Source organism: Lipotes vexillifer, unplaced genomic scaffold, assembly GCF_000442215.2.
Source record: "Lipotes vexillifer unplaced genomic scaffold, Lipotes_vexillifer_v1.1 scaffold942, whole genome shotgun sequence".
In the NCBI taxonomy this organism is placed as follows: domain Eukaryota; kingdom Metazoa; phylum Chordata; class Mammalia; order Artiodactyla; family Lipotidae; genus Lipotes; species Lipotes vexillifer.
Genome location: NW_006798282.1, coordinates 1395320 through 1409298, shown reverse-complemented (window position 1 = coordinate 1409298; position 13979 = coordinate 1395320). Strand labels below are relative to the sequence as shown.

Sequence of the window (13979 nt, the reverse complement as noted above, 5' to 3'; positions counted from 1 at the left end):
GGGCTTCCGGATTGGGGAGGTAAGGACGCCAGTGATCGGGGGCCCTGGTCAAAGACCTGCGAATCAACTGTGCAATGAACGCTCGGGGTTTGTTAGCCCGGCAGCTTTAGCCGGTGTCTGCTGCCCTCTGGTGGACGTTCTTGGGATTACCCAAGCCTGCTTTCAGCTTTGCTTCTCTACTTTTGCCTGCAGTCTGTGGGTTTTGCAGGTTCACCTACAACTTGGGGATATAAAAACTGTTTTGTCACAGACGGTGGAGGTGTCAGGCACTTTGGAGGAAACAATTCATCAGCTTAGAGACAGGACGGCAAGGGGAAGCTATGATGTAGATGCAGCAGTGGCTGGAGCAGGGCTGGGGCAGGGCCATGTGGTGTTCTCTAGCAGCAATGGTCAGCAGCAACCAGAAGCAGGGAGGTGGGGCTGGAGGATGCACCCAGGTCGAGGAGCTGTACAGCAGGTGCTGTAGAGAGGAGAGCAAGGTGAAGACACTGAGGGTGATTGACAGAGAGCTCTGAAGTCCAGGGCACAGTCCCTGATGGGGAGGGAAGGGAATGCTGCTGGGAAGGCCCAGCTAATGGAAAGAAAATGGACACGTTGAAGACCTGTAGGTCAAAACGGATCTGGAGATCTGGTGGAGTGAGGGTGTGAGAAGACTGGACAAAGAGGGAGTGGCGGGAGCTGTGGAGCCACTGGAAGCATTGCTGATGTTGGAACCCAGGGGCCTGCACTCCGGCTGCTGCTGCAACTCTCTACCACCGCCGCAGCCCACAGTCACCTGCCGCTGCTGCTGTCATGAGTCACCAGCAGCAGGAAAAACTGGCTTCTTCCAGTTGGCAAAAGAGTCTGGAGGATGTAGTTTTCAGGCTTCCAGCCCCTTCCATACAGAGGAGGGCGCTGCAGCCCAGGGGCAGTACCAGCTTCTTAACTGCTATGTAAAACCCCCTTCTTCCTTTCGTTCTTCCAGTTCCTTCCAACACCCTTTGACCCAATTTCCTGCATCAGATCCTTCTGTCTTGGAATTTTCTATACTTGCATTGGTCTGTCCAACACGTGCACACACTATGACTAAGGGCAAATCCAGGTATTTGAGGACCTGAGGCTTATTCAATGGGGCAAAGTAATTCTCTTTAAGAAAAGGAATACAGGGACTTCCCTAGTGGTCCAGTTGCTAAGAATCCACCTTTCAATGCAGGCGACGCGGGTTCGAGCCCTGGTCAGGGAACTAAGATCCCACGTGCCACGGGGCAGCTAAGCACGTGCATCACAGCTACTGAGCCCGCGAGCCCACGCGCCACAACTAGAGAGAAGCCCGTGTGCCGCAACGAAAGATGCCGCAACGAAAGATCCCACGTGCCGCAACTAGGACCTGACACAGCCATAAATAAATAAATAAATAAATTTTTTAAAAAAGAATATCACCAATTTGCAAACTCCTAAAAAAAAAAGAAAGAAAAAGAATACAACATTTTGAATGAAAAATGAGCTTTATTAGCTTTATGGTAAATTCACTCTACATCCCCAACATACCCTAGATAAACTTGCACATGTGTACCAAGAGACATGGTTGAGTACGTTCACAAGCGTCTTCATTGTAATAGAAAAAGCTGTAACTAATCCGCCACTATTGATAGGAAAATGGATAAATACATGATACTCAAACTCGATCTAAAGATTCAATACAAATTCCAACTCTGGTTACTAAGGTACAGGGGCCTTAGGGCTAGTCCTGTTCCTGGGTTGTGAATTAGAGTGGAATGTGCCAGAAGAAACACCCAAGACCTTGTGTTCCTTTTCTCATTCCCCCTTACCCTCCCACCCCCTCCCCAGACAAATCCCAACTTCTGTCAAACCGCTATGCTGAGGGAGCTGTCATATATAGGTGGGGCGCCTCTAAGGAAAGAGGCTGCACGTGGGAACCCCACCACCAGGAGACGTGCAGACCGGGTGACATTTCAAAGTTCTTCCAGCCCAGAGGTCCATCATTCTTTGGGTGCAGTAGGCTTGGTTGAGGTGTAGGAGGGCCCACCAGAATCCAGAGACTGTGGTCCATCCAGAGGGGACCTGTCACTAAGTCCAAGGGGGGCTGCTTTGCTACCACATCCTTCCCAGCTCCCTCAGCCCCAGGACAGTCCAGCCTTGTGACCCAAGTCTGCTCAACCTTTAGGGATGTGACACCAGCCCCAGTCACCGAGCTCTGATTGGAATAGAGTAGGCTTTTTTTTTTTTTTTTTTTTTTTTTGTTTTGTGGGCCATGGCTCACGGGCCCAGCCGCTCCGCGGCATGTGGGATCCTCCCAGATCGGGGCACGATCCCGTATCCCCTGCATCGGCAGGCGGACTCTCAACCACTGCGCCACCAGGGAAGCCCCTAGAATAGGCATTTATTTCTTTTTTTAGAAAAATAATTTTTATTTTCTGTTGACATATAGTTGATTTACAATTATGTCATGTTGTTGTAGGTCTATGGCAACGTGATTCAGTTGTATATATTCATGTATCTGTTATTTTTCAGATTCTCTTTTTATGTAGGTTGTTACTGAGTGTTGAGTAGAGTTCCCTCTGGTGTACAGTAGGTCATCTTTGCTTATCTGTTTTGTATGTATTAGTGTGTATGTTAATCCTAACCTCCTTATTTAATCCTCTCACTGCACTTTTTCCGTTTGGTAACCCTAAGTTTATTTTCTCCTTGTGTGATTCTGCTTCTGTTTTATAAATTAGTTCATTTGCATCAACTTTTCACTTCTACCTATAAGTGATATCATATGATATTTTTCTTTTTCTGACTGATTTTACTTTGTATGGTCATCTCTATGTTTGTCTATGTTCCTACCAATGGCATTATTTCATTCTTTTTATGGCTGAGCAATAGGATTAAATTCTATGGTTCGCCATGTTAATATGTCTTAGTATATATAGGGTGGTCTAACTCACATGTGGCTATATTATTGGTATGAAGCGGCACTCATTTTCTGAGAAAGGGGATATTTGTTTTGTCTTAGACAGTGTTCATGTTATGATGGAGTTGTGTAGTTTTGTCTTTATCCATCACAATGAAGCTGATGTTGTTTTGTGAAACTGTTCACACTCGACAGGAAAACATGGAGACCTAGCTTTGAGCGTCAGGGCAGCCCCTGGATGCCCCTGCCTGCTTTCCTCTTTCTCACATAGCAGTAATCATGAAACATCCACTCTTGGCTGGAGGATCTAAGTGATTTTGACACATAGAGACAGGAGCCTCCATTTCCAGCCTAGATGCAGAGCTTCAGATAAGTGACTACATTCCACATCTATCTTTTTTTTCTTTAAATAAATTTATTTATTTATATTTTATTTTTGGCTGCATTGAGTCCTCGTTGCCATGCACGGGCCTTCTCATTGTAGTGGTTTCTTTTGTTGCGGAGCATGGGCTCTAGGAGCATGGGCTTCAGTAGTTGTGGCTCGCAGGCCCTAGAGCGCAGGCTCAGTAGTTGTGGTGCACGGGCTTAGTTGCTCCGAGGCATGTGGGACCTTCCTGGACCAGGGCTTGAACCCGTGTCCCCTGCATTGGAAGGCGGATTCTCAACCACTGTGCCACCAGGGAAGCCCCACATCTATATTAATCTTCTCATTCCCATGGAAACCCTGGGCTACTTTGCAGTACAGGCCACATTTTGACTTTTTCTTTAGACAGCTGTGCTCTGATGTGAACCCATCAAAACACTGCTTCATTTAAATTTCCCCTGAACCCAGATCCTCATACAACTTTCTCCTGTGCTTGTTGATGGGTCTGTGGGCTCCACTTGCTTGCTATTTCCCTCACTGTAATGATCAAATAAACTTGACTTCTTCGAATTACACGTTTATCCCTGGGGATGTGAGGTTGATTGGGCTAGAAGAAAACTATACATGGTGTACTAAATATAAATGGTATGGAAAAAAAATAAAAGCGGGGGAAAGGGTAAGAGGTGCTGCGGAAGGGGCTGTTGCGATTTAAATAGGATGCTTACGAAACACCTCGGTGATAAAGTGACATCTGAGCAAAGATCTGAAAGAAGTGGGGGATTTTTTGAACGGTTGAGTATCTAGGAAAAGAGCAGTAGAGGAAGGGGAAACAGTTAGTGCAAAAGCCCCGAGGAGGAGCTTGCAGAGCGTGTTTCAACCACACTTAGTCAGTGACCCTACGCTGACCACCTGTTTAATTCCGAAACCTACCCCCACTCCATCGTTACTCCCTTATCCTGCTTTTTCATTTTTCCACAGAACTTTTCAATATATCATTCCGTGTTCATTATGTTTGTTTTCTGCTCTGCGCGAGGGAGGGCATCTTAGCCAGTCTGGGTCGCCGATGCAGCTCGAGCTTCTAGCAGTGTGGGGCACGCCGCAGGAGCTCGACAGGCCGTACTGTCCGGAGGCCCCGGGCCGGGGAGAGAGCGCGGTCAAGGTAAAGAGGAAGAGACCGGTCTCCTGGGGCCTCGGTGGGGGGAAGCCCCTGCTGGGGAGCCGCAGGAAAGGAGCCGCACCTCCCAGCGCCCCGTTCCCCCGGCCGGATGCGCATCCCCGCGCGTGCGCCGGGTGCGGCCCGGCCCAAGGCGCCCGCCCGATTGGCTGCGGCCGGCGCCTAGAAACGGCGTTGCGCGTGCGCGCTCCTTCCGCGAGGTCTTGTGGCATGGGTTTTGCTCTTCAGCCTTCGCTGTCTCCGCGGCAGCCCCATCTTCCCGTCTAGGGTGCTCGTTCCCGTTGCTCGGAATGTTCCCGGAACTCAATAACCTTCTCAACACCACCCCTGACCAGGCGGAGCAGGTAAGAGATTGCATGGTCCGGAAGGAGGCGCGTCCTGGGAGCGTGGCGGAAGACCGTACGGGAAGCGCACGCGGACCCGTGAGAAATAACGCGACGTCCGGGGACCCCGGGGCGCCTGGGAGTTGTAGTCCAAAGAGGGCCCGCCCGGGGCTGGCCTGGACGTTTGGGCTTGTGGGAGGTGGGCATCTGGCGCCTTCTCAGAGGTCGTGCGTGCCCTTGAAAGTCCATAGGAAGCATGTCTGACGTTTGGATTGGCTTAAGTTCACAGACGTGTACCGGGCGAGCCCTTTGCGTGTTCAGTGTGGTGGGAGTTCCGGCGCCCCAAAAGAGGCTGCCTGAGAGGAGAGGAGAGGAGAGTTCGACTCTCCACGCATCACGTGGGACCAGCTTCTTAACCACCCTGAGCCTCCCTCGAGCGCTCGGCAGGTCGCAGTGAATGCTGCTGCTCCTCTTCCTCCTCGTGTTCTCGAATAGTGCTCTTTGAAGCTGCTCTCAGCCAACGTTGGATTGTAGGAGTCCACCTTTGGCACCACAGGCTCGCTACTCTTGTTTTCTTCTCCCTCCTTCTCACACTCTAGGGCATTTTGAAAATTTCCACGCTTTCGCCCAAGGGTTACCTCCACCTAGGAATATACCTGACTTATTTCATAGCTGTTGTCTTTCTGATGAAATGGTAAGCTCTTCCAGAAAGAAAAGACACCAAGTGTGTAAAGCCTTTTAATGACTCCCTAATGCCTGGCAAATAGTATTCAGTGGATACTTGTGCATCTTAATTGCCCAGCAGTTCTTCTCTGCGCAAGCCTCCAGATGGCGCTGGTTACCTTGCCAGTTACTACTAGCACCTCCAAAGTCCAAGCCCAGGGCCACAGGGAATGGAGGATAGAAGTGGGCGCCAGGAAATGACAGATGGCGCTAGGGTTAACCCTCAGGTTCTGTTAGTGTGATCTTTCATAGTTTATAAGTGAAAAAAATCACAACAGCACAGAGACGACCTTCCCTGTCACTGAGAAGGAACTAGGGGTGGCTGGAGGAGGGCAGCCAGGCCCTGCAGAAACCATTGTTAGAGATCTTTCCAGGGCTCTCCATGATCAGAGCTCTGCCTGAAGCAGTTTCCAGGGCCTTTGGGAGGAGGACTTTGATACTGGAAGTCTCTGTCAACAGCTGCTTCTTCACTCTCCCCTACTTAGGGGACAGAATTGGAAGCAGGATTAGAAATAGGGAGGAAGCTGGATCAGATGACTTTTTAGAAGACCCCTTAAAATCTTGGCAGTTAGTGATTTTTGTTGGATTCCATGATAAAAGCTTCCTTTGTTCAGGATTTAATTCTCTCCAAGACTGTTGAGAAAGAGAAGGGATTCTATTCTTTATTGCCTTGGGAATTATGAGGTTGAGATATGCTTGCCCATAATGAGTGACTTAATACCAATCATTTTAATTATTGGTTTTTCCATAATTTTGACTTATTTTCTTCTTTTTGTGGTTAAATACACACACACACACACACACACACACACACACACATATGCAGAGTCTCCAGGTGTAGAAATTTAGGGGTGGATACAACCGACTAGATTTTGACACTCAGCTGACCTCTTTCCTGGGAGTCTAATTCATCTTTTTGTGTTCTTCTTAACTTTTAGGGGAAACTGACTCTACTCTGTGATGCCAAGACAGATGGCAGTTTCCTTGTGCACCACTTTCTCTCCTTCTATCTCAAAGGTATGGACTGTAGAAAAAGAAAACCCAAGGCAAAAAAAAAAAAAGCCTGATTCAGGAAGCAATAGGAATCGTATTAACTAGCCAGGGCTTTGGTGTTCGGGCAGCCAGATGTCTGTTTATCAGGTAACTGATTACTGGACCATCTGGTTCCATCTCCTACTCTGCCAGAGAGTGGCATGTACTCCCTGTATCCAGTCCCGCCTTCCACTTCTCCACGTCCTGCATAGGCACTGCCTCCCTGAGGTCCTTGTGTGACCTTCTTATTTAGTTGCTCCTTGGTCCTTGTCTATTTTGAAGTCTCTAGGCCCTTGACCCATTAACACTTTGCCCTGGCAGTAGATGCTTCCTAAAGAACACAGAGAAGAAAAGGCATGGCCACTGCAATTCACACACAGAAATTGATTAGAAGAAGAAAACAGCCAAATGAAAAAAAGACTTACTGATTCTCCTTGAGTCCCCACTGAGCCAGGCTAGGAAACAGGGTAGACCTTTGGCACTCTTAACTGTAATAATTTAAAGCTTTGAAAGTTATTTTCCTTTCCAGATGATGTTATTGTCAGCTTATAAAGACCAAGAGAATCTACAGATAAATTATTAGAATTAATTATGTTCATAAGGTAGCTAGAGCTTCTTTGTGCTCCCCTTGTCTCCTCTTGAGTATAAGACTAGTTTAAAAAATCCATTGTATTTCTGTACACCAACAAGCAATTAGAAAAATATAATTTTTAAAAAACCACAATTTATTTTCAGTGGAGCAAATTAAGATTCCTAGTAATACCTCTCACAGAGGAAGTACATCTCAGAATCAATGAAATAAGGTATAATTATTAAATACGAAAAAAAGTACATCTTAGAATCAAATTGGGTATGTCAGGTTGCAAGGCCTCGGTTCTCTAGATCTGCCTCATTGCTTTTGTTTCCAGAAGTATGAAGTATACGAGACTGATTGTAAGTAGAGACTTTATTAAAAATCAGTTTATTTTATTTTATTTTCCAGCTAATTGTAAAGTCTGCTTTGTGGCACTCATCCAGTCCTTCAGTCACTACAATATCGTGGGACAGAAGCTGGTAAATATTTTAGAACTCCATGATGGGATCCCTGAGTGAGTGTGTGTGCCAGGCATGTGTGAGTGTGCTGTCAGTCTGGGCTTCCCTGTTTGGGTTGTGGAGAATTTAGCAAGGGAGGGACTAAGGAAATCATAGAATCCTGAACCCCTTCTCTGAAGGGCTAAGGCAGCATCTCTACGTGTTTTGTTAATTTATAAAGTTTGTAGAACCAGATCTGGTGTGTGTGTTTTTTTAATATTTATTTATTTATTTGGTTGCACTGGGTCTTAGTTTCGGCAGGCGGGCTCCTTAGTTGCGGCATGTGAACTCTTAGTTGCGGCAAGCATGTGGGATCTAGTTCCCTGACCAGGGATCGAACCCGGGCCCCCTGCATTGGGAGCACGGAGTTTTATCCACTGCCCCACGAGGCAAGTCCCAGATCTGTTGTTAATTAATCAAACCCTTCTCTGTTGAGTCTGGACCAGTTAAGGTTTTCTCCTTCTCGGTGTGAGCTTTAATCTTGTTCCTAGTGAGTGAGAGATCACAGCTTGGTCTGCTGCCAAGTTGAGTGCCTCCCACTGTGTCTCCCTAAGTCTAGGGCTTAGGACCCAAATGTGGGGAGAGGCAGGCGCTTTTGTCATGTGCCCCTTACCTCATCTTGGTTTGCCCCTCATCTCATTAGATGCAGCCAAGCAAGAATAAAATGGCCCAGAGGCTGGTGAACCTCCTGGCCTGGCTTGCCCCATTACTTGTGACCTGTGACCTGGTGAATTTACTGGGTTGTTATTGTAGTGTGTTTTTTTGTTTGTCTGTTTTTTTAAAGTCCTGCTAGGATTTTTTTTTTTAATTTATTTTATTTATTTTTTGGTTCCGTTGGGTTTTTGTTGCTGTGTGCGGCCTTTCTCTAGTTGCAGCGAGCAAATGCTACTCTTCGTTGCAGTGCACAGGCTTCTCATTGCGGTGGCTTCTTTTTGTTGCGGAGCATGGGCTCTAGGTACGCGGGTTTCAGTAGTTGTGGCATGCAGGCTCAGTAGTTGTGTCGCACGGGCTTAGTTGCTCTGTGGCACATGGGATCTTCCCGGACCAGGGCTCGAACCTGTGTCCCCTGCATTGGCAGGCAGATTCTTAACCACTGCACCACCAGGGAAGTCCCTTGTACTGTGTTTTTGCTGTTTGTTTTGATTAGGTCAGCCTCAGAGAGGGAGAGAACCAGGCCACCCATCAGCAGTGATCTTTGAAGTGCCAGTCATACTATTGGGCCACATCACTGCCTCTTCTCTGATGGGGAGAAAACAATGAGAGAGTGAGAGAAGGGTAAGCTCTTTCTCATCCTTTGCAGGGAAGGGAGAAGTTCCTGTGTTAGAGGTCAGATCATGAGCTCAGGGAGCACTGTCATGTCACGAACGTGTATTGCATTCCAGGTCTGTGAGGCATGTCTGTGGCCCTGACATCTGTTTTTATAGTTGAGAAAGTTGTGTATTCTCATATCCAGTTTGGCTGCTTTTTCTGTTGCCTTGGAATCATCAACATGGCAGGAATGACATGCACAGCACTGGGTGTGCAAAGTACTAGAGCATGAGCTTCCATCCTCTTGGTGTATTATTGTTCTTGCATCAGGCGAATGGTAATGAGTGAGAGCAAAGGTGATGATCAGGAATCCTTCTCGCTGCCAGGGTGGCTACTGTTGCTAATGGTGTTACACATAGTGAACTCTGGTGTATGAATGAGTGACTGAGGCCTGGTCTAGGGGCATAAGGAGTCTAAGGAGTTCCATGTCACCTGTTTCTGCACAGACAGAACGGTGGGTTGCACATTTAGATGGTGTCACCATCTCTGGGTGTTTGTTGAAAAGCACATTCTTGGGCCCTGCCCCCAAGGCTTCTGGTTCTGGAGATCTGGAGTGGGGCTCAGGGATCTGCATTTTTAATCAGGTATCTCAAGAGATTCTTTTTTTTTTTTTTTTTTTTTTTTTTTATATCCAGAGTTTTAATTTAGACCACAGAGTTTGAGAACTTACTATCCGGATGCGCAGGCTCAGTGGCCATGGCTCACGGGCCCAGCCGCTCCGCGTCATGTGGGATCCTCCCGGACCGGGGCACGAACCCGTGTCCCCCACATCAGCAGGCGGACTCTCAACCACTGCGCCACCAGAGAAGCCCTCGAGAGATTCTTAATTGCGTGTTTCATGAAGACCTATATTTAAGAAGTGCTCGTCTAGAGCAGGGGTTGACCAACCACAGCCTGCACCCCCTGTTTTTTGTAGATAAAGTTTTATTAGAACACAGCCAGCCCCATTTGTTTGTGAATGGTCGATGGTTGCTCTTGCTCTACGGTAGCAGAGTTGAGTAGTTGCAGCAGAGAATGTCATCCTGCCACCGTCTTTACTGTTATTATTTACTTACTGTATTTTTTTGAATATTTGAATTTTATTTATTTTTTTATACAGCAGGTTCTTATTAGTTATCTTTTTTTTTTTTTTTGCGGTATGCGGGCCGCTCACTGTTGTGGCCTCTCCCGTTGCGGAGCACAGGCTCCGGACGCGCAGGCTCAGCGGCCATGGCTCAAGGGCCTAGCCGCTCCGTGGCATGTGGGGTCTTCCTGGACCGGGACACGAACCCATGTCTCCTGCATCGGCAGGCGGACTCCCAACCACTGCGCCACCAGGGAAGCCCAGGTTATCTATTTTATACATATTAGTGTATACATGTCAATCCCAATCTTCCAATTCATCCCACCACCACCGCCCCACTTACTGTTTTTAAAATTTTGTAACTACATGCCCTTAAAAAGGAAACTTTATATTACTATTATAAATTAAAAACCAGTACTGGGTAATCATAAAAATAAATATATAAGCAAAAGAAAGTAAATTAAAAAAAATGTGACAGGTAAATGTAAATGCACATCTGAAAGCAGAACGGGGATTGTGTGTTGGGAACACCCAGGGGATGCAAGACGTGGGCTCCTCCGGAGGGTGGACAGGCACACGTCTGCAGGGTTCAGAACGTGTCTGGAGCCCTCTCGTGAGCTGGAGTCTAGCCTCTCTGATGGGTCCCCCGCAAGGCGCAGGAACTCACTTGCCTCTCCGTCGGGTGTAGGGTGTCAGCCTGACCACAGCGCGGGAATGCGGGCAGCTCGTGTTCCTCGAGGGTCTCAAGTCCGCAGTGGACGTCTTCTTTCGGCCTCAGGAGGAGCCACACCCCCTGCAGTTCCTCAGGTCAGTCAGCCCACGACCCAGCCCAGAGCACACCTGGCAGGTAGGCCCAGCCCAAGGTTGCTGTGTGATTCCTTCTCCTCAGTGTATGGGAGGGCAGAGCTGGCTTCAGGAGTCAGATACCTCCCTGGTTGTCACAGCATTATCGGAAGGTCCTTGGCTCTGACCATGGGCCAGAGGGTGTGTGGCTGTCCCTAAAGCGATAGAAAGCATTATTTGCTGGACATGTGGCAGAACAGTGTGCTTTGCTGGTTTTTCCAACCCTGGCTCAGAGCCCTAGCACACACCTCTGTTCTGTTCTTGGCTTGATACGGGGTCAGCAAACTATGGGCCATGGGCCAGCTACCTGTTACGGTAAATAAAGTTTTGTTGGAATAGCCACACTTGTTTGTTCGTGTATTGTCCCTGGCTGTCTGGCACTACAGCAGCAGAAGTGAGTGTTGAGACAGGGACCGTATGACCCACAAGCCTAAAATATTTACTGTTGGCCCTTGAAGAAAAAGTTTGTTGCCTGCAGGTTGGTGTTCCTGCTTCTTGTCTTTCATGAGCATCAGTTCCAGATGTAGCAGATGCTGCACCTGGCTGCTGTGCTTCCTCCGCCCCAGGGAGTCGGTACGGGACCTCTCCCCGCTCTGCCCTCCCTCAGACTCAGCCTTACATAGTGGCCGGGCTCAGTGTGGAGTCAGAAGGCCACGTGTCCTGACTCTGTGTGTGTTGCCTGGGGCACAGCTCTTCGCATCTCTGAACCTGGGTGTCTTTGTCTGAATGCATGGGCCTGGTTTACACCTGAGCCCAGGTTATAGGGCACTGTTGTCCCTGCTGTCAATGGGGCTCAGCCCTGGAGTGTGGGGTAGTGGGGCTAGTGCCTGGGCCCTGGGCCCCGAGCTATTGCTGGGAGACAACTGCTGTAGTCACTGGGGAGATGGAGGTAGCAGGGCCATGTGTGTCAGAAACAGGTCGGACCTGGTACGCAACACGAGCACACCGGTAGCCCTTAGACTGCTGCCCTCACCCCCAGGACACCTGAACCGTTGCTTAACTTTCATACCCAATTGTGACCTGAGAAGGCCTCTCCTGCCCAGTCTCAATGAGCCTTTCAGATGCCTTATGCTCTTGGATTGAGAGGCTGTATGAGCCTCGGGGGCTGTTTATTTCTGTGTCCGCCAGTTTTTAGCACAGTGCTTTGTACCTAGTAGGCGTTAGGGAATGTTTGAACTGAAGTAAATGTACTCATGTGTGCATGCGTGCCTTTTCTTTCCAGCCAGATCCTGAGCCCCTTGGTGCCAAGGACTGGAATCCAGTTCCTTCCCTCCCCCTAACCCTTTCCTGTGGTGCTGCGCAGTCTCATAAACACTTGTAGAGCACGTGAGCTCTCTGGTAACTTTTGCCCTGTGTCCCAGGGAGGCCAACTCTGGGAACCTGCAGCCGCTGTATGAGTTTGTACAGGAGGCCCTGAAGCCCATGGACAGTGGGGAGGCTGCGTGGAGGTGCCCGGTGCTGCTGGTGGACGACCTCAGTGTGCTGCTAAGCCTGGGCGTGGGGGCAGTGGCGGTGCTGGACTTCATCCACTACTGCAGAGCCACCGTGTGCCGGGAATGGAAGGTAATCACGAGCCTGCTCCCTGTGCTCCTGCCTGTGACCCGTACGGGCCGACAGGCCCAGGCCTCACTTGCGTGCAGTGATCTTTTCTGTTTAATTGCTTGGGGCTTTGGCTTTACCCTGGCAGGCCCAGGAACCTTTCAGTCAACGTACCTTGCTCTCCACTACCTGCCACTGATGCAAAATAAGGCCCTGAAAACTAAAAGGGTGCCCGGCACTGTCTTTAACGGGGCTGGTCATTTGCGGTACTGAGGCTGTCCCCGCTCTGCCATGCGCTGTCATATCGCTCTGAGTGTTTTTTGAAGGTTGGCTGAGACAATGGGTGTAAAACTGCTTTAAAAATTGTGAGGTGAAAAAAAAAAATGTGAGGTGAAGGGACCTCCCTGGCGGTCCAGTGGTTAAAACTGTGCTTCCACTGCAGGGGCACGGGTTCGATCCCTGGTCGGGGAACTAAGATCCCGCATGCCGCAAGGTGCAGCCAAAAAAACCCCCCAAAAAAGCAATATGAAAATTGTGAGGTGCAATACAGGGATAGGGTGTAACCTTCATTGTCAAATGGTGAGGGAAAAATAGAAATTCTGCCATACTAGAGATTTTAACAAAATAGGAAGAGCTGTGGTACCCATCTCCCAGGAACCAGACTGCAAGAGTTAAGTGAGAGGAGGCTTATAGCACGGCAGCTCAGCGTGTGGCCAACAGGGCCAGGCTGGGTGCAGAACAGTGGGGAGGGGGTAAATGGGTTGGCCAGGGGTGTGTGGATCCAGCAGTGCATGTTGCTCACCTCCTGCTTGTAACGTCCTGCCTGGAAGCTGGGGTCAGGGGACCTTCTGTGGCCGTCCTGGCTACAGTCACAGGGCCAGGTGCCAGGGTGATGGGGAGAGAAGGGAAGGAGGAGGAAATGTATGGGGCTTGGAGGACACAGTTCAATGGGGCTTGTGGAGGGAGTGAGTCAGAGTCAGCTGCTGCAGCTCAGCCTGCACTGTGGCCCACTACCAACCTCTTTTTGTAAAAATACTTTTTTTAGTTGAAAAAGTAAAACTTGGGAATAGTTCAGTAAAGAAAAAAAGGAGATATAAATAGTATAAAGGCTACTTTAGCCAAAAGTAACTGTCTCTTTTCCTCCGTTGTATATCCTTCCAGAGAGCCTATGCAGTCATGAACATGTTTGTATGTACACTTGTTTCCCTGCATTTTTCTTCATGTTATTGGTAACCTGCCATTCGCACAGTTTGGTACTTCTTTTCTTTTATTAACACACAGTATGTTTTGCTGTCCATTGCCCCCAAACAGAACACACAGATCTGCTTTATTCTTTTTAACAATTGGACACTATTCCTTGCTTGTGGATGAATTGAGCTGGAAGTACAGGTTGGATATGCTGGTGAAACTATCTAGCAGATGATTGCAGTTATGGTCCTGGAGCCCAGGCACGGGTGCTTCCCACAAAGCGGACGCTACAGCTGGGAGGCTGATCTGTGAGAGGGGTGCAGGGCAGTGGAGGCTCTGAGAGCCCAGCACACCCTGGTCCTGGCGTCCCTTCCCATCAGTCTCCATCGTGGTCTCTGTTGCAGGGAAATGTAGTGGCCCTTGTGCACGACAGTGGAGATGCCGAGGACGAGGAG

The 13979-nt window shown here is 48.8% G+C and overlaps 1 protein-coding gene across 1 annotated transcript in view; it reads left to right on the top strand.

The window, feature by feature from the left end:
* The first annotated feature begins 4724 nt into the window (after window positions 1–4724).
* Window positions 4725–13979, top strand: part of ELP6 (elongator acetyltransferase complex subunit 6) — a 10987-nt gene continuing 1732 nt past the window's right edge. The window contains exons 1-6 of the mRNA XM_007470274.1: window positions 4725–4778; window positions 6419–6497; window positions 7495–7565; window positions 10643–10761; window positions 12159–12360; window positions 13929–13979. The exon at window positions 13929–13979 is cut by the window's right edge and continues 96 nt beyond it. Coding sequence (XP_007470336.1) covers window positions 4725–4778; window positions 6419–6497; window positions 7495–7565; window positions 10643–10761; window positions 12159–12360; window positions 13929–13979 — 576 coding nt within the window. The remainder of the gene's footprint in view (window positions 4779–6418; window positions 6498–7494; window positions 7566–10642; window positions 10762–12158; window positions 12361–13928) is intronic.